This window comes from Schistocerca serialis, chromosome 1 (genome assembly GCF_023864345.2).
Source record: "Schistocerca serialis cubense isolate TAMUIC-IGC-003099 chromosome 1, iqSchSeri2.2, whole genome shotgun sequence".
NCBI lineage: Eukaryota > Metazoa > Arthropoda > Insecta > Orthoptera > Acrididae > Schistocerca > Schistocerca serialis.
This window is the reverse complement of record NC_064638.1, coordinates 568050986-568070629: the sequence shown is the minus strand read 5'-3', so window position 1 is coordinate 568070629 and position 19644 is coordinate 568050986. Positions and strand designations below refer to the sequence as shown.

At 43.9% G+C, this 19644-nt stretch overlaps 1 protein-coding gene across 1 annotated transcript in view; it reads right to left on the bottom strand.

Moving 5' to 3' along the window:
• Window positions 1-19644, bottom strand: part of LOC126476119 (alpha-taxilin) — a 141588-nt gene that overhangs the window by 39118 nt on the left and 82826 nt on the right. The window contains exon 2 of the mRNA XM_050103520.1: window positions 9301-9504. Within this exon, the coding sequence (XP_049959477.1) occupies window positions 9301-9486 (186 nt within the window). The 5' untranslated portion in view covers window positions 9487-9504. The remainder of the gene's footprint in view (window positions 1-9300; window positions 9505-19644) is intronic.

Here is a 19644-nt window from a genome sequence, read left to right as displayed (position 1 = left end):
ACGGTGGTGGACAGGGGAGATGCGACAGTTCATCCTCGGCTCACGAAACCAGTCCTGGACGATGTGAGCTGTGGGAACAGGGCCCCGTCTTCTTGGATAGCAACCACACCGTCGAGAAATAAACATTGTGCCCCAGGTTGGATAATATCATCCAAAATGATCACATAATACTTGGCAGTGATGTGACATAAAAGACGCCAGCCATGTTTCAGTCTTGGGGTGTAAATTCGCCCGGGAGTTGGAAACTGCAAATCAAAGTCTTCCCACCAAATGATATTCTTCCAATTTTCCATAGCCCAGTTGTTATGGCTTCGGCAACACGTTTTCTTGTTACGAGCATCTGCATCACTGACTAGTTTTGGAATTCAAGCTCTCGCTGTAGTTCCCCGCTTATGGAGCTCTCTTCGTTTGTTGTGGTGCCGACAGGGTTCACGAGGCAGCATTCAGTTCTGCAATGACCCATGCAGTTGTCGTAGTTCTATTTTTTTCTTTTTCACAATTCTCTTCAATGACCGTCTGTGCCGATCACTCAACACACCCTCGTCCGCGTTGTGACTTAGCGGGTAATCTCTATACGTTTTTCCTGTATGCGTCATAAATCTTCGATACGGTGCCTCTTGAAACACGAAACACTTCGGCTGCCTTGGTTACGTAGGCACCCACCATATGACACATCATCCTCTATCATTACTTTTCCTCAACAGTAGTTGTCGATACTAGTATTATTTTCCGAATTTTGAACAGGTGAATTATCTCAGTTGCTTTTCTGAAAACTTTTGTATAATTTTAAACACAGTGTGCTATATTTCAAGCTAAAATTTATGAAACTGAATTAATTTATAAAGTGTCTTATTCTTCATGTTATAATCGATAATTAGTAGGTCTGAATGTACAGTTGAAAACTGTCTTTTTTTTAGAAACATTTGAAATTACGAACTATTGGCACGTTTAACATTTCTATTATTTATTACGCAATCCTTTACTGTTTACTACGTTTACTTCTTGATTCATTTACTAAATAATAATCGAAATGAATAATGTAACGGAATCGAGTACAAATTCATTTGTTAAGAAAAATTGTAAACCCTTTGGAATACGCTTATTTCCTCTGAGTATGTGAGTCGTAAGCTTGCCTCTGATGTGATCGGACATATTTATATATTTCTGTGCGAATGATGTAATTTCGGTTTTGTTAATGTGAAAAATCTAAATATTATATGATATACTAAAATGATAGAAAATATATTTACGTGGAAAATGCTACAACATCAATCTTGAAATTTATTTAGTTCAAACCAACGGTGAGGACATCATGCCAGATTTTCAGATTCAAGAATCAGACCGCTAGACAAGAAGAACTGCAGCCATCTCATCATGACAGGCTAAGTAAACTTGAAAGTGTGATCTTCACTCGTCTTAAATCTTCATAAAAGAATTTGCTTATTAATTACTTGGACTGGACACTGTTTAATGTGGACAAGAGACGTAATAAGGAAGGAGGGGAGAGATTACACCACCAACAATGTGCCCACGTTCGAATGCACTGAGCTCCGATGTAAAGCATTCACAGCTACACGGAACACTGTTCTGACCACGGCTGGCACTTGCAATGCATTGTTGACAATATAAAGGTAACGTCCTGGTCAGATAGAACAGCGCAACCTGCACCCTTGGCTAGCGTCTGCTCTTATGTTCAAGCATGCGTTTCTCGCGGTGTTTCATAAGTTTCTCCAATTCCTGTACACATGAAAGGAAATAACATGTTGCCCGGTCCTTCCTCGAAATACGCTCTTGGACTGCATAAAGCGCCTCGTGCAATCTGACACCGGCATCTGATAAATAACTATGGTCGCGCGGAGTGACCGCGCAGTTTGAGGGGCTATGTCACGGATTCCGCGGCCTCTCCCGCCGGAGGTTCGAGTCCTCCCTCGGGCAAGGGCATGTGTGTTGTTCTTAGCAAAAGTTAGTTTAAGTAGTGTGTAAGTCTAGGGACTGATGACCTCAGCATTTGGTCCCTTAGGAATTCACACACACATTAACAACTATGTCATGGTCTTTTGCTTATTAAACATAATCTGCGACAAAACGAATCGCTCGTATTTGGATCTTCTCTATCTCCTCTATCAGTCCTACCTGGTAAGGGTCCTAGACTGACTAGCAACATACAGGATTCGGTCGAACAAAGCTTTCGTAAGCTACTTGAAACAAACAACTTTATTCCGATGGCTGTTCCTCATTTCTATTTTATTTTGTGCACTGCGACTCATCGGCTGTGTAGCCATTTTCAAGCAAAATATTTAACTGATTAATCACATATGTTTTTGGTTACAGTCATATGGTTCGATGGGCTCTCCATGAACCACATACCAAAAGTTAAACATATTTTCGCACGGTCACTCATGTTAACTGGCCAAACATTTTGTTTAATAATGGCTACATAGTCAAAACGTCGTAGCACACAAAAATAAAACGGAAATGAATAACAAGCAGTGCAAAGAACTTATTTCTTCCACGAAGTTTATCAAGGCTGCGGACGCTGTTGCAACTAAATTACTTCTGTAAGCTACCGTACCTCTTTCGCTGATGACTAACGTTCCTGTAAGATTCTTGGAATGAATCTCAACCAGGCATCCGCTTTCTCTGCAGCTCGGTTCGTGTGGGATTATCCTTGGTATTTTATGGTCGTCACTGCTTCTAGTGATTGTTCGACAACAATTTAATAGAATTATAATGAATCTTTCCGCCAATTTATCCGCAATAGGTTTTATGGTCAACTAATTGTTTCGATTATGTTGTGTGTGAATCGTTGATTGCTTATTTCGTGAGCGCACGAGTTTGTGACGACTGTAGTTTTGTCATTTTAACTAATGCTAACTTCATGAATACAACAGCTGGCATCCCTTCTGAAATTTCGACTACTTCACGTAACAGTCAGTTTGATCGTGAATCTCTTAGTCGTACGTGTAACAACCCATTCAGCTAAATGCACTGCTTAATTTCTAAAATTTTAGGTGCCGGAACGCACAATCACCCCCTCCTCCAGCCACAAGTTTTGATTTTTTAAGACTTGTGATAAAACTTACAATGATACTCTTTTTTACAAAATTGTTGTTGTTGTTGTCTTCAGTCCAGAGACTGGTTTGATGCAGCTCCCATGCTACTATATCCTGTGCAAGCTTCTTCATCTCCCAGTACTTACAGCAACCTACATCCTTCTGAATCTGCTTAGTGTATTCATCTCTTTGTCTCCCTCTACGATTTTTACCCTCCACGCTGCCCTCCAATGCTAAATTTGTGATCCCTTGATGCCTCAGAACATGTCCTACCAACCGGTCCCTTCTTCTTGTCAAGTTGTGCCACAAACTCTTCTTCTCCCCAATTCTATTCAATACCTCCTCATTAGTTATGTGATCTACCCATCTAATCTTCAGTATTCTTCTGTAGCACCACATTTCGAAAGCTTCTATTCTCTTCTTGTCCAAAGTATTTATCGTCCATGTTTCACTTCCATACATGGCTACACTCCATACAAATACTTTCAGAAACGACTTCCTCACACTTAAATCTATACCCGAGGTTAACAAATTTCTTTTCGTCAGAAAGGCTTTCCTTGCCATTGCCAATCTACATTTTATATCCTCTCTACTTCGACCATTATCAGTTATTTTGCTCCCCAAATAACAAAACTCATTTCCTAATCTAATTCCCTCAGCTACACCCGACTTAATTCGACTACATTCTATTATCCTCGTTTTGCTTTTGTTGATGTTCATATTATATCCTCCTTTCAAGACACTGTCCATTCCGTTCAACTGCTCTTCCAAGTCCTTTGCTGTCTCTGACAGAATTACAATGTCATCGGCGAACCTCAACGTTTTTATTTCTTCTCCATGGACTTTAATACCTACTCCGAATTTTTCTTTTATTTCCTTTACTGCTTGCTCAATATACAGATTTATTAACATCGGGGAGAGGCTACAACCCTGTCTCACTCCCTTCCCAACCGCTGCTTCCCTTTCATGCGTCTCGACTCTTATAACTGCCATCTGGTTTCTGTACAAATTGTAAATAGCTTTTCGCTCCCTGTATTTTACCCCTGCCACCTTTCGAATTTGAAAGAGAGTATTCCAGTCAACATCGTCAAAAGCTTTCTCTAAGCCTACAAATGCTAGAAATGTAGGTTTGCCTTTCCTTAATCTATTTTCTAAGATCAGTCGTAGGGTCAGTATTGCCTCACGTGTTCCAACATTTCTGCGGAATCCAAACTGATCTTCGCCGAGGTCGGCTTCTACCAGCTTTTCCATTCGTCTGTAAAGAATTCGCGTTAGTATTTTGCAGCTGTGACTTATTAAACTGATAGTTCGGTAATTTTCACATCTGTCAACACCTGCTTTCTTTGGGAATTTTATTATTATATTCTTCTAGAAGTCTGAGGGTATTTCGCCTGTCTCGTACATCTTGCTCACCAGATGGTAGAGTTTTGTCAGGACTGGCTCTCCCAAGGCCATCAGTAGTTCTAATGGAATGTTGTCTACTCCCGGGGCCTTGTTTCGACTCAGGTCTTTCAGTGCTCTGTCAAACTCTTCACGCAGTATCTTATTTCCCATTTCATCTTCATCTACATCCTCTTCCATTTCCATAATATTGTCCTCAAGTACATCGGCCTTGTATAGACCCACTATATACTCCTTCCACCTTTCTGCTTTCCCTTCTTTGCTTAGAACTGGGTTTCCATCTGAGCTCTTGATATTCATGCAAGTGGCTCTCTTTTCTCCAAATGTCTCTCTAATTTTCCTGTAGGCAGTATCTATCTTACCCCTAGTGAGATAAGCCTCTACATCCTTACATTTGTCCTCTAGCCATCCCTGCTTAGCCATTTTGCACTTCCTGTCGATCTCGTTTTTGAGACGTTCGTATTCCTTCTTGCCTGCTTCATTTACTGCGTTTTTATATTTTCACCTTTCATCAATTAAATTCAATATTTCTTCTGTTACCCAAGGATTTCTACTAGCCCTCGTCTTTTTACCTACTTGATCCTCTGCTGCCTTCACTACTTCATCCCTCAGAGCTACCCACTCTTCTTCTACTGTATTTCTTTCCCCCATTCCTGTCAATTGTTCCCTTATGCTCTCCCTGAAACACTGTACAACCTCTGGTTCTTTCAGTTTATCCAGGTTCCATCTCCTTAATTTCCCACCTTTTTGCAGTTTCTTCAGTTTTAATCTACAGTTCATAACCAATAGATTGTGGTCAGAGTCCACGTCTGCCCCTGGAAATGTCTTACAATTTAAAACCTGGTTCCCAAATCTCTGTCTTACCATTATATAATCTATCTGATACCTTCTAGCATCTCCAGTACTCTTCCATGTATACAACCTTCTTTTATGATTCTTGAACCAAGTGTTAGCTATGATTAAGTTATGCTCTGTGCAAAATTCTACCAGACGGCTTCCTCTTTCAGTTCTCCCCCCCAGTCCATATTCACTATGTTTCCTTATCTCCCTTTTCCTACTCTCGAGTTCCAGTCACCCATGACTATTAAATTGTCGTCTCCATTCACTACCTGAATAATTTCTTTTATGTCATCATACATTTCATCAATTTCTTCTTCATCTGCAGAGCTAGTTGGCATGTAAACTTGTACTACTGTAGTAGGCATGGGCTACGTGTCTATCTTGGCCACAATAATGCGTTCAGTATGCTGTTGGTAGTAGCTTACCCGCAATCCTATTTTTTAATTTATTATTAAACCTACTCCTGCATTACCCCTGTTTGATTTTGTATTTATAACCCTTTATTCACCTGACCAAAAGTCTTGTTCCTCCTGCCACCGAACTTCACTAATTCCCACTATATCTAACTTCAACCTATCCATTTCTCTTTTTAAATTTTCTAACCTACCTGCCCGATTGAGGGATCTGACATTCCACGCTCCGATCCGTAGAACGCCAGTTTTCTTTCTCCCGATAACGACGTCCTCTTGAGTAGTCCCCGCCCGGAGATCCGAATGGGGGACTATTTTACCTCTAGAATATTTTACCCAAGAGGACGCCATCATCATTTGACCATACAGTAATGCTGCATGCCCTCGGGAAAAATTACGGCTGTAGTTTCCCCTTGCTTTCAGCCGTTCGCAGTACCTGCACAGCAAGGCCGTTTTGGTTAGTGTTGCAAGGCCAGATCAGTCAATCATCCAGACTGTTGCCACTGCAACTACTGAAAAGGCTGCTGCCCCTCTTCAGGAACCACACGTTTGTCTGGCCTCTCAACAGAAACCCCTCCGTTGTGGTTGCACCTACGGTATGGCCATCTGTGTCGCTGAGGCACTCAAGCCTCCCCTCCAACGGCAAGGTCCATGGTTCATGGGGGTAGGTTTTACAAAATAATGTCCTGAAACTCAGGCTTTACATTCATCTTATTATAATCAAAACAACAAAACCCCAATTTTCGTCTAAACAACAGGCGCTGCAGTGTGTCTCCGTAGCAGTGTTACGTCAGTTTCCTCCCTAGTTTTGTGCTCGTTATATGCCGGCCCAAGTCAGTCCTCGTCGTGACCATAGGGTCATGCTTTCAATTACTGGTTCGAATTCTGCCTCGGGCATGGATGTGTGTGACGCCCTTAGATTAGTTAGGTTTAAGTAGTTTTAAGTCTAGGGGGCTGATGACCTCAGCAGTTAAGTCCCATAGTGCTCAGAGCCAATTGAAGCTTTTTTTTTTTTTTTTTTTTCTTCAACTGCTGCCAGGCGCAACGTTTATATAGTTGCACCGTAGCTTCTCGCTGAACATATGTCGAGTATCTGTTAATAACGCATTAAACGATGAATGACGAAGATACGCCTGGTCCATCGGGGCACAAAGTTCAGACTTCCCGAAGAGTCAGGAAAAACAGGTCACAATGAGACATGAGACACGTAGTTAGATGTTTAGTAAATGCTTTAAATGTCATTTGTCTGTTAGTCATTTACTCGTATTACAACTGAAGCCATTGCTGCAAATAAGTGACACGATCGCTCCTGAAATACTACACTCCTGGAAATGGAAAAAAGAACACATTGACACCGGTGTGTCAGACCCACCATACTTGCTCCGGACACTGCGAGAGGGCTGTACAAGCAATGATCACACGCACGGCACAGCGGACACACCAGGAACCGCGGTGATGGCCGTCGAATGGCGCTAGCTGCGCAGCATTTGTGCACCGCCGCCGTCAGTGTCAGCCAGTTTGCCGTGGCATACGGAGCTCCATCGCAGTCTTTAACACTGGTAGCATGCCGCGACAGCGTGGACGTGAACCGTATGTGCAGTTGACGGACTTTGAGCGAGGACGTATAGTGGGCATGCGGGAGGCCGGGTGGACGTACCGCCGAATTGCTCAACAAGTGGGGCGTGAGGTCTCCACAGTACATCGATGTTGTCGCCAGTGGTCGGCGGAAGGTGCACGTGCCCGTCGACCTGGGACCGGACCGCAGCGACGCACGGATGTACGCCAAGACCGTAGGATCCTGCGCAGTGCCGTAGGGGACCGCACCGCCACTTCCCAGCAAATTAGGGACACTGTTGCTCCTGGGGTATCGGCGAGGACCATTCGCAACCGTCTCCATGAAGCTGGGCTACGGTCCCGCACACCGTTAGGCCGTCTTCCGCTCACGCCCCAACATCGTGCAGCCCGCCTCCAGTGGTGTCGCGACAGGCGTGAATGGAGGGACGAATGGAGACGTGTCGTCTTCAGCGATGAGAGTCGCTTCTGCCTTGGTGCCAATGATGGTCGTATGCGTGTTTGGCGCCGTGCAGGTGAGCGTCACAATCAGGACTGCATACGACCGAGGCACACAGGGCCAACACCCGGCATCATGGTATGGGGAGCGATCTCCTACACTGGCCGTACACCACTGATAATCGTCGAGGGGACACTGAATAGTGCACGGTACATCCAAACCGTCATCGAACCCATCGTTCTACCATTCCTAGACCGGCAAGGGAACTTGCTGTTCCAACAGGACAATGCACGTCCGCATGTATCCCGTGCCACCCAACGTGCTCTAGAAGATGTAAGTCAACTACCCTGGCCAGCAAGATCTCCGTATCTGTCCCCCATTGAGCATGTTTGGGACTGGATGAAGCGTCGTCTCACGCGGTCTGCACGTCCAGCACGAACGCTGGTCCAACTGAGGCGCCAGGTGGAAATGGCATGGCAAGCCGTTCCACAGGACTACATCCAGCATCTCTACGATCGTCTCCATGGGAGAATAGCAGCCTGCATTGCTGCGAAAGGTGGATATACACTGTACTAGTGCCGACATTGTGCATGCTCTGTTGCCTGTGTCTATGTGCCTGTGGTTCTGTCAGTGTGATCATGTGATGTATCTGACCCCAGGAATGTGTCAATAAAGTTTCCCCTTCCTGGGACAATGAATTCACGGTGTTCTTATTTCAATTTCCAGGAGTGTATTTACGGAACGTTAATTCCATGTACCATTTGTACCATAGCAAATGATCCGTATGTGGCGCTGCAGTTGGTATCAATGGAAGATATAAGAAAAACATTACCCTCTCTCCCCCCCTACTCATTCCACGGCGCTATCCATTGAACCACGTTGGTCAGCCATCGGCGCAGCTGTAAATTATAGTAACGTTATGGTTTAATAAATGTGCACTATTTTAAATCTCCTGTGCCGACTTCTTCCAGTGAATTAAAAGAATATCATTGCGAGATGCCGGAACGCCGTCCCGGTCGAAATCAAGCCCTGGCCAACAGTGTCTGATCAACATCCAACGCCCCGATTTCCACAGTGCTCTGAATACTATTTGGGGAGTAGACAGCACGTCAGTGCAGTTTAAAGAACTCTGCGATATTTTCTTCTGCGTTCAGATCCAACTGCGTCGCCCACATGGACTGCAGTTTCAATTCAAATGAGGCCATGGACGAGAACAAACTGGTAATATTTTTGGGGGAAGTTTATTATTATGCAACCACGATAAAACCATCGTAATACGCTAGCCAGAGGAACTAACTGAAAGCAAAAAAACGAAACACGATACAGCTACGCTGCCAATGAAGTCTACTAGTAAACTGTCCGGTCACTGCAGCGGCTTGCCATGCGAAGAGGCCCTGGTTCGATTCCCGGCCGAAGATTTTTCTTGCTCGGGGACTGGGAGCTGTGTTGTCCTTACTTTCGTATTGTCGCAATTGACATACACTAATTAGATGGCTGTATTGGAACGCACCAAAACCTAATAAATTGAAAATAGTCTATTAGTAGGGCAGTATTTTTAACGCGGTGTGGGAGAAACGGAGCGTACCTTGAGCCTGGCGTTGTCCGCGAGCGCGCGGCCCGCCCTCTGGCAGGCGGCCGCCAGCTTGTCGTCGGGCGAGCCGGCCATGGCGCGCAGCTCCTCCTCCAGCGCCGCCTGCGCCTTCCGCGCGCCCCCGCCGCCTCCGCTGCCCCCGCCCCCGCCCCCACCGCTGCCGCTCTTCTTCTTCTGCATGCCCGCAGCCGACTTCGGCTGCAACAACCGACACCACTAGTCACGCATCCGCTATCACCCGACTTCGCCTTGCGCGCAATGGACAAATAGATGGCATTCACAAAGGGCAAAGATTTTTTTGTTTTTTTGTTTTTGGATTTGAGGTCCGCCAGTTACGCAAAACACAGTTTCTCACAGTACCCAAACACGTTTCGGCACCACTGTGCTATCATCAGCGGGTTTTCGCTTTTATTTGTTCTGCAATGTGAACATTTTTGTTACATGATTATAAAATTATGTGCATTTTTAGTTCAAACAACAGACCGTTTCTTTTTGTAAATACTTTTACATTTAGTGAGCATGAATTTTCTGGACCACTTTTGTGTTAATTATTACAGGTAGCTTGTCATCTGCAACCAAACGATGTTGATGTTAACCTATCTTCTAGAGTGTAATTTAGTTTTCGCGATGTTTTTGCGCCTATTTTCGTATTTACTTACGTTTTCGTGTGGCAAGAACTTCCATTCTCCGCATCATGCTGAGATGATGTGGTGCATACGTAGCTATAACAAGTATTTACCACAAATGACGTAGTAAAACGCTTTTCACTGCACCAGAACACATTGTGATTGTGGTTTGTTATGTGTCCCAGCCCAGTCAGTGTTCATTTGTTCACCAGATAGTTTGGCGCCAAATTTGAATTTTATTTGCATTTTATCTTTATGTGTGTGTGTGTGTGTGTGTGTGTGTGTGTGTGTGTGTGTGTGTGTGTGTGTGTGTGTGTGTGTGTATGTTGTCTTTTATATGGTATTACTATTTGTGTGCAAATGGTGCGTCTTTGCAGATTTTAGTGTATTTTTCGTGTATGTGTGTGTGTGTGTGTGTGTGTGTGTGTGTGTGTGTGTGTGTTGTGTAAACTTTATCTGTTTGTGCTGTTTTCATTTGTAGAGTTCCTTTAATGTGTTAAATAGTGTGCCCTAGTAGAGTGTAGTGTATTGCTTTAAGATCTGTTTCCCTTCCGCTATTGCCTTCTGTATATGGAAGTTTTCCTCAACGGTCAGTTTCCTGTATAGGCTGGGCTGGGTTTTAGTATTCTTAAGTCTGTTTCTATTGTGGTTGGGTGGTGGTTGTTGGCTATAAGGTGGTCAGCAAATGTGCTATGGGACCTGTTGCTTTTTAAAGCTCTGAGCTTATAATCACGTAACAAAAAACACGTTTGCGTACTGAGAAAAACGGTGTTTTGTGTAACTGGCGGACCTCAAATTCCAAAAATTTTAACTGCAAACACGGCCAATACAAGGAGCTGCAAATCAAAACATGGAAGCAAAGATATTATTTAACATCCAAGAGTGGAATATCTCTCGGCCAAGTATAGAGCGCTCTCAAGCCCCATTTCTACACGATCGACTCTGTTGTCTCAATCGACTACTCGATACAAGTGAGTCTACTGCAGCGCCCGTGGTGTTTTATTCCTGTATTGAATCTCGTCTATTCAGAGCGGTCATTTTCGCTTACACGCTTAGCGCCCAAATCGGTAGAAGTCAGCGCCAAAATCGAGGTTTTTCTGAGAGCTGTCTGCAGCGCAGTTTGACATCTGAACTATGGCCGCCCGAAGTGGCCGTGCGGTTAAAGGCGCTGCAGTCTGGAACCGCAAGACCGCTACGGTCGCAGGTTCGAATCCTGCCTCGGACATGGATGTTTGTGATGTCCTTAGGTTAGTTAGGTTTAACTATTTCTAAGTTCTAGGGGACTAATGACCTCAGCAGTTGAGTCCCATAGTGCTCAGAGCCATTTGAACCATTTTTTTGAACTATGACTGTGGCTGTGAGGGTATAGGGGCTATCCTTTTCATGAAAAAACTTGAAATAGAGTAACAAAATGTAGCAACAAACTATGATAATCTAGTGTATTAATGACCAAAGGTGAATTCATAGTGGAGGTACTTGTCAAGGTCGTGTGGTAAATTGTTTACACTCCTGAGAAATGAAAGATTATGAAAAATTTCATTCAAATATTTCATGACATAGTATACATAAATTTGATTGAGAAAATATATACTTGCGAACACTTGAAACAATATCTGCAGCGATGTAAATAGCGTCTTCTTCTATATTCTCTGCAACTTGTTTTCTTGCTAAGATCCAAATAACATCGAAAGTTATTTTTCTACGATATTGCAGAGGTTGTGTTATACCGCATTACGATGTTATATTCCTACGTAAACGTGTACATGCATTTTCGTAATTCGGAATAACACAGTCACGGCAATATCGTATTCATCCACCGACAAATGCAAGTACGTAGAATTTGTTGCGTCCTGTGTGACAGGTAACTCACGGTGCCACTACAGAATGTCACGAGGTGAGGCGTGACCTTAGTTGCATGAATGAACCTGGCTTTAGTGACGTAACAATAGACTTAACTAATTTTCGGTTCTTTGGAGACAAATTTATGAAGGACTTTGCTGGATTTTATTACAGAGAAATGGACATTGGAATAATTCTGCAATAAAAATGAGATATTAAAACAGATGTAATACAAGAAATATTGTTTTATGCTGAAAAGAAAGAAAGACTATTTGCAGTTGTGAAACATTTGTGATCGACTTGTTAATATTTTCACTCTTTTTCATTCATCCATACTGCAGCCTGCTATTTTTTTGCACACTTCATCAGTGCAATTTGGCAAGAAAGCCACCGTCTGTGTCACAGTCTGGTTACTGCTGTGGAATCAAGCGGGCCTGGTGAATGGCATAGCGTCATCCAGCCCCCAGTTTTGTTTAGCCGATTTGCTCCCACAGCATTACCTGTACATACAAAATATTCTACAATAACGAGCATGTTTTAATTATCATTTCAAACTTAGTGTGCCGTATGACGACGTAACTTGTCAAATTTTTTTTGCAGCGCAACAAAGTTTTTAACAGGTTTTCGTCTTATTCATAAATATTTCTATCGTCAGCGTGCTTTAAAAACATTTTGCCCTAAGCATTAACACATTTATGTAGCGAAAATAAATGTCAACATAAATAAGATTCGCCCCTGCAATAATAAATAGCGTCACGCAGTATCAGACACTGTTTACGGCGCACTCTATGGTCACCAAGTATGTTGTATAAGTACTCACAAGTGAACATCGAAGATAAATAATTATTGTAAAGAAATACGTAGAAAATAAAAAAATATTGAAGAAGAGTAACACATAACGTCAGACGAAGATAGTAAGTAGCTTACTTGCATGCAGAAGGTAAAACACCTCACTACAAGTACCATGCATGTCTAAAGCATTTTCCTATTGTCCACTTGCTGTCTGAGTCCAATTTCAGATTCTTACAGTATGATAAACGTCATCCAGATATTTACCGGTTTCACAATACACAACGATTACACCATCACATGCCTACTTTTAGCTGTAGTTACATTTCCATCATATTAAGTATCCAAACTCTTCGTAAACAAACTTCCAAAAAAAAAAGTTCCCAAATTCACCACAAAATTTGCACAATGCTCTTGAGACTTCAGAAAACATGATTCATATATTTACATACCGGGCGGCGAAAACGGCGACAAAAGACAGCGACTTTGTTGCTAGTTTCATCTTATCTTCACTACAGGACTCTGGAATTTGGTATTTCTCTGTAATCTTATCAGAACTTCAGGTCGATGCTTATCAATGGAAGTAAAGCGTGCCTGCAGAATGTCACACTAGACTCCTCAATTAAATCACACAGAGGCAGCACATCACGCTCAGGCATGAGTAACAGACCCAGCACTGCTCTTGCTTTACATTAATGGTCACCAGTTTCTTTCAGAACGCAGAATTAGGCTTTCCCACACTGGCGCGATTTCACAGCGTGCGAAATTCACCGCGGCAGTGCTGCGATTATAGTTGCCAGGCGTTCGGCTTTAATCGGATATCTCCGGCTTTTTGCCATAGTGTCTTGTTAAAGAATTTATCCAAGTCCGTCCTGTCCGGCTTTTGTTAGGCGTTTTGGTGACGAAGCAGAGAACGCACAGCTAACGCCGGTTGCAAGATAATGACGTCAGCATGCAGAATAAGTCTAAGGAGGCATAGGAGATATATCATATGGATATATACACTCATGCTCATAAAAAATGGTTCAAATGGCTCTGAGCACTATGGGACTAACATCTTAGGTCATCAGTCCCCTAGAACTTAGAACTACTTAAACCTAACTAACCTAAGGACATATCACACATCCATGCCCGAGGCAGGATTCGAACCTGCGACCGTAGCAGTCCCGCGGTTCCGGACTGCAGCGCCTAGAACCGCACGGCCACCACGGCCAGCTCATGCTCATAAATTAAGGATAATTGAAGAATGTGGTGCCACACAACGCGGCACTACACAAAACTGGCGCTAATACCATAGGCACATAGGGAACACACACGACACAGATCTGTAAGTCCACGGTATTGGTGACAAGTTGAGAAAACCGTCCCGAAACACATGTGCTACAAAACGCCACTGTTTCCGGCGTATGTACCCCCGACATCAATATGGGATATGATCACCATGCACACGTACACAGGCCGCACAACGGGTTGGCATACTCTGGATCAGGTGATCGAGCAGCTGCTGGGGTATAGCCTCCCATTCTTGCACCAGTGCCTGTCGGAGCTCCTGAAGTGTCGTAGGCGTTTGAAGACGTGCTGCGATACGTTGACCGAGAGCATTCCAGACGTGCTCGATGGGGTTTAGGTCGGGAGAACAGGCAGGCCACTCCATTCGTGATATCTTCTGTTCCAAGGTACTCCACCACGATGGCAGCTCGGTGGGGCCGTGCGTTATCATCCATCAGGAGGAGGGTGGGACCAACTGCACCCGTGAAAAATGGTGCAAAATGACGTCCAGATACACCTGAGCTTTTACAGTTCCCCTGTCAAAGACATGCAGGGGTGTACGTGCAACGAAAACCCGGCGAGAATCACTCTTCAGACTATACCTTCGTCCGTGAACATAACCTGGGACCGCTGTTCCAATGAACATGTACTGTGTTCTTGACACCAGGCTTTACGGGCTCTCCTGTGACCAGGGGTCAGTGGAATGCACCTTGCAGGTCTCCGGGCGAATAAACCATGTCTGTTCAGTCGTCTGTAGAATGTGTGACTGGAGACAACTGTTCCAGTGGCTGCGGTAATGTCCCGAGCAAGGCTACCTGCAGTACTGGCTCTGAGCACTATGGGACTCAACTGCTGAGGTCATTAGTCCCCTAGAACTTAGAACTACTTAAACCTAACTAACCTAAGGACGTCACAAACATCCATGCCCGAGGCAGGATTCGAACCTGCGACCGGAGCGGTCTTGCGGTTCCAGACTGTAGCGCCTTTAACCACACGGCCACTTCGGCCGGCACCTGCAGTACTCCGTGGCCGTCTGCGGGCACTGATGGTCAGACATCGGCCTTCTTGTGGTGTTGCACACTGTGGACGTCCCGTACTGTAGCGCCTGGACACGTTTCCTGTCTGCTGGAATAGATGCCATAATCTTGATATCACACTTTCTGGCACACGGAGGGCCCATGCTACGACCTGCTGTGTTTGACCAGGCTCCAGTCGCCCTAGTATTGTACCCCTCATAACGTCATCAATATGTGTTCTTTGAGCCATTTTCAACACACATTCACCATTAGCACGTCTGAAAACGTCTTCACACTTACTCGCTGCACCGTACGTACTCTGACATGCACCAACACACCTCTGTGTATATGGACTGCTGCCAGCTCCACCGTGCGACGACCGCAGGTCAAATGCACCGCATGGTCATTCGCCGAGGTGATTTAAACCCGCAAACCGCCCACCAGAGCATTGTTTCACCATGTATCAGCATTATCCTTAATTTATGAGCATGAGTGTAGAATACCAATCAATGCTGTTCTAATGTGTGGGCCTGATGTTTCTCTTCGTCGGTCGGACAAGCCTAACGCACAATATGACAACTAAGCTATGCGCTGAGCGGGCAAGGAAGAGTAGAATGTATCGATCAGTCGATGCCAACCATCTCCACCCCGCTACGCTTGCGCATCAGTCCTACCCCTTTTGAGACACGCAAGTGAGAAATAGAATCAGTCAGGAAGAAGTCTGGACAAATAAGAAGACTGAGCTTTTAGTTGCTATAACACTGCCAAATTATACACTGAGGTAACAAAAGCCAAGGGATACCTCCCAATATAGTTTCAGGTCTCCTATTGCCTGGCACAGTGCAGCATCTGGACGTGGCATTGCCTCAAAACGTCGTCAGAAATGTTGTTGTAGTTGTTGTTGTTGTCGTCGTCGTCGTCTTCTTCAGTCCTGAGACTGGTTTGATACAGCTCTCCATGCTACTCTATCCTGTGCAAGCTGCTTCATCTCCCAGTACTTATTGCAACCTACATCCTTCTGAATCTGCTTAGTGTATTCATCTCTTGGTCTCCATCTACGATTTTTACCCTCCACGCTGCCCTCCAATGCTAAATTTGTGATCCCCTGATGCCTCAGAACATGACCGACCAACCGGTCCCTTCTTCTTGTCAAGTTGTGCCACAAACTCCTCTTCTCCCCAATTCTATTCAATACCTCCTCATTAGTTATGTGATCTACCCATCTAATTTTCAGCATTCTTCTGTAGCACCACATTTCGAAAGCTTCTACTCTCTTCTTGTCCAAAGTATTTATCGTCCATGTTTCACTTCCATACATGGCTAAACTCCAAATACTTTCAGAAACGACTTCCTCACACTTAAATCAATTATCTATGTTAACAACTTTCTCTTCTTGAGAAACGTTTTCCTTGCCATTGCCAGTCTACATTCTATATCCTCTCTATTTCGACCATCATCAGTTATTTTTCTCCCCAAATAACAAAACTCCTTTACTACTTTAAGTGTCTCATTTCCTAATCTAATTGCCTCAGCTACAGCCGACTTAATTCGACTACATTCCATTATCCTCGTTTTGCTTTTGTTGATGTTCATATTATATCCTCCTTTCAAGACACTATCCATTCCGTTCAACTGCTCTTCCAAGTCCTTTGCTGTCTCTGACAGAATTACAATGTCATCGGCGAACCTCAACGTTTTTATTTCTTCTCCATGGACTTTAATACCTACTCCGAATTTTTCTTTTGTTTCCTTTACTGCTTGCTCAATATAGAGATTGAATAACATCGGGGACAGGCTACAACCCTGTCTCACTCCCTTCCCAACCGCTGCTTCCCTTTCATGCCTCTCGACTCTTATAACTGCCATCTGGTTTCTGAACAAATTGTAAATAGCTTTTCGCTCCCTGTATTTTATCCCTGCCACCTTTAGAATTTGAAAGAGAGTATTCCAGTAAACATTGTCAAAAGCTATCTCAATGTCTACAAATGCCAGAAACGTAGTTTTGCCTTTCCTTAATCTAGCTTCTAAGATAAGTCGTAGGGTCAGTATTGCCTCACGTGTTCCAACATTTCTGCGGAATCCAAACTGATCTTCGCCGAGGTCGGCTTCTACCAGTTTTTCCATTCGTCTGTAAAGAATTCGCGTTAGTATTTTGCAGCCGTGACTTATTAAACTGATAGTTCGGTAATTTTCACATCTGTCAACACCTGCTTTCTTTGGGAATTGAATTATTATACTCTTCTTCAAGACTGAGGGTATTTCGCCTGTCTCGTACATCTTGCTCACCTGATGGTTGAGTTTTGTCAGGACTGGCTCTCCCAAGGCCGTCAGTAGTTCTAATGGAATGTTGTCTACTCCCGGGGCCTTGTTTCGACTCAGGTCTTGCAGTGCTCTGTCAAACTCTTCACGCAGTATCTTATCTCCCATTTCATCTTCATCTACATCCTCTTCCATTTTCATAATATTGTCCTCAAGTACATCGCCCTTGCATAGGCCCTCTATATACTCCTTCCACCTTTCTGCTTTCCCTTCTTTGCTTAGAACTGGGTTTCCATCTGAGCTCTTGACATTCATACAAGTGGCTCTCTTTTCTCCAAAGGTGTCTTTAATTTTCCTGTAGGCAGTATCTATCTTACCCCTAGTGAGATAAGCCTCTACATCCTTACATTTGTCCTCTAGCCTCCCTGCTTAGCCATTATACACTTCCTGTCGTTCTCATTTTTGAGACCTTTGTATTCCTTTTTGCCTGCTTCATTTACTGCGTTTTATATTTTCTCCTTTCATAAATTAAATTCAATATTTCTTCTGTTACCCAAGGATTTCTACTAGCCCTCGTCTTTTTACCTACTTGATCCTCTGCTGCCTTCGCTACTTCATTCCTCAAAGCTACCCATTCTTCTTCTACTGTATTTCTTTCCCCCATTCCTGTCAATTGTTCCCTTATGCTCTCCCTTAAACTCTGTACAACCTCTGGTTCTTTCAGTTTATCCAGGTCCCAGGTCCCATCTCCTTAATTTCCCACCTTTTTGCAGTTTCTTCAGTATCAATCTACAGTTCATAACCAATAGACTGGGGTCAGAGTCCACATCTGCCCCTGGAAATGTCTTACAATTTAAAACCTGGTTCCCAAATCTCTGTCTTACCATTATATAATCTATCTGATACCTTCTAGTATCTCCAGGATTCTTCCATGTATACAACCTTCTTTTATGATTCTTGAACCAAGTGTTAGCTATGATTAAGTTATGCTCTGTGCAAAAATCTACCAGGCAGCTTCATTTTTCACTCTCTCCCCCAATCCATATTCACCTACTATGTTTCCTTCTCTCCCTTTTCCTACTACCGAATTCCAGTCACCCATGACTATTAAATTTTCATCTCCCTTCACTACCTCAATAATTTCTTTTATCTCATCATACATTTCATCAATTTCTTCATCATCTGCAGAGCTAGTTGGCTTATAAACTTGTACTACTGTGGTAGGCATGGGCTTCGTGTCTATCTTGGCCACAATAATGCGTTCAATATGGTGTTGGTAGTAGCTTACCCGCAATCCTATTTTTTAATTTATTATTAAACCTGCTCCTGCACTACCCCTGTTTGATTTTGTATTTATAACCCTTTATTCACCTGACCAAAAGTCTTGTTCCTCCTGCCACCGAACTTCACTAATTCCCACTATATCTAACTTCAACCTATCCATTTCCCTTTTAAAATTTTGTAACCTACCTGCCCGATTAAGGGATCTGACATTCCACGCTCCGATCCGTAGAACGCCAGTTTTCTTTCTCCTGATAACGACGTCCTCTCGAGTAGTCCCCGCCCGGAGATCCGTATTGGGGACTATTTTACCTGCGGAGTATTTTACCTAAGAGGACGCCATCATCATTTAACCATACAGTAAACCTCCATGCCCTCAGAAAAAATTACGGCCGTAGTTTCCCTTACCTCCGGAGTATTTTACCCAAGAGGACGCCATCATCCTTTAACCATACAGCAAAGCTGCATGTCCTCGGGAAAAATTACGGCCGTAGTTTCCCCTTGCTTGCAGCCGTTCGCAGTACCAGCACAGCAAGGCCGTTTTGGTTATTGTTACAAGGCCAGATTAGTCAATCATCCAGACTGTTGCCCCTGCAACTACTGAAAAGGCTGCTGCCCCTCTTCAGGAACCACACGTTTGTCTGGCCTCTCAACAGATACCCCTCCGTTGTGGTTGCACCTACGGTATGGCCATCTGTATCGCTGAGGCACGCAAGCCTCCCCACCAACGGCAAGGTCTATGGTTCATACCCTGCAGAAAAACTGAGCCACGATGCCTCTAGAGCCATCCATAATTGCGAAGGTGCCGTCGGTGCAGGATTTCGTGCACGAACTGATCTCTCGATTACGAACCATAAATGTCCTTTGGGATTCATGCCGGGTGATCTGGGTGGCCAGACTATTCGCTCAAACAGTCCAGGCTCTTCTTCAAACCAGTCGCGAAGAATTGTGGGCCGGTGACATGACGAATGCCATAAATAAAAATTCCATCGTTGTTTTAAGTACGTTTAACATTGATCTCGCATGAAACTGACTACTTGATTATTAATAAACCATTGAAATTACCCAACTGTCCATTTCTATTTAAAGTAGTTAGCCCAGCTTTTAGGGCAAAATGGCCGGATTTTTTATTCCTGAACCTGGCCACCCTAGCTGCGATGAAATGTGACGGCATCTGAGAGTTGTGTCGGCGTGGTTTCATCAGATACCCCACTCCATACGTTGTCCGACTTGCGAACGCCAAAGCAAAATATCTTCTG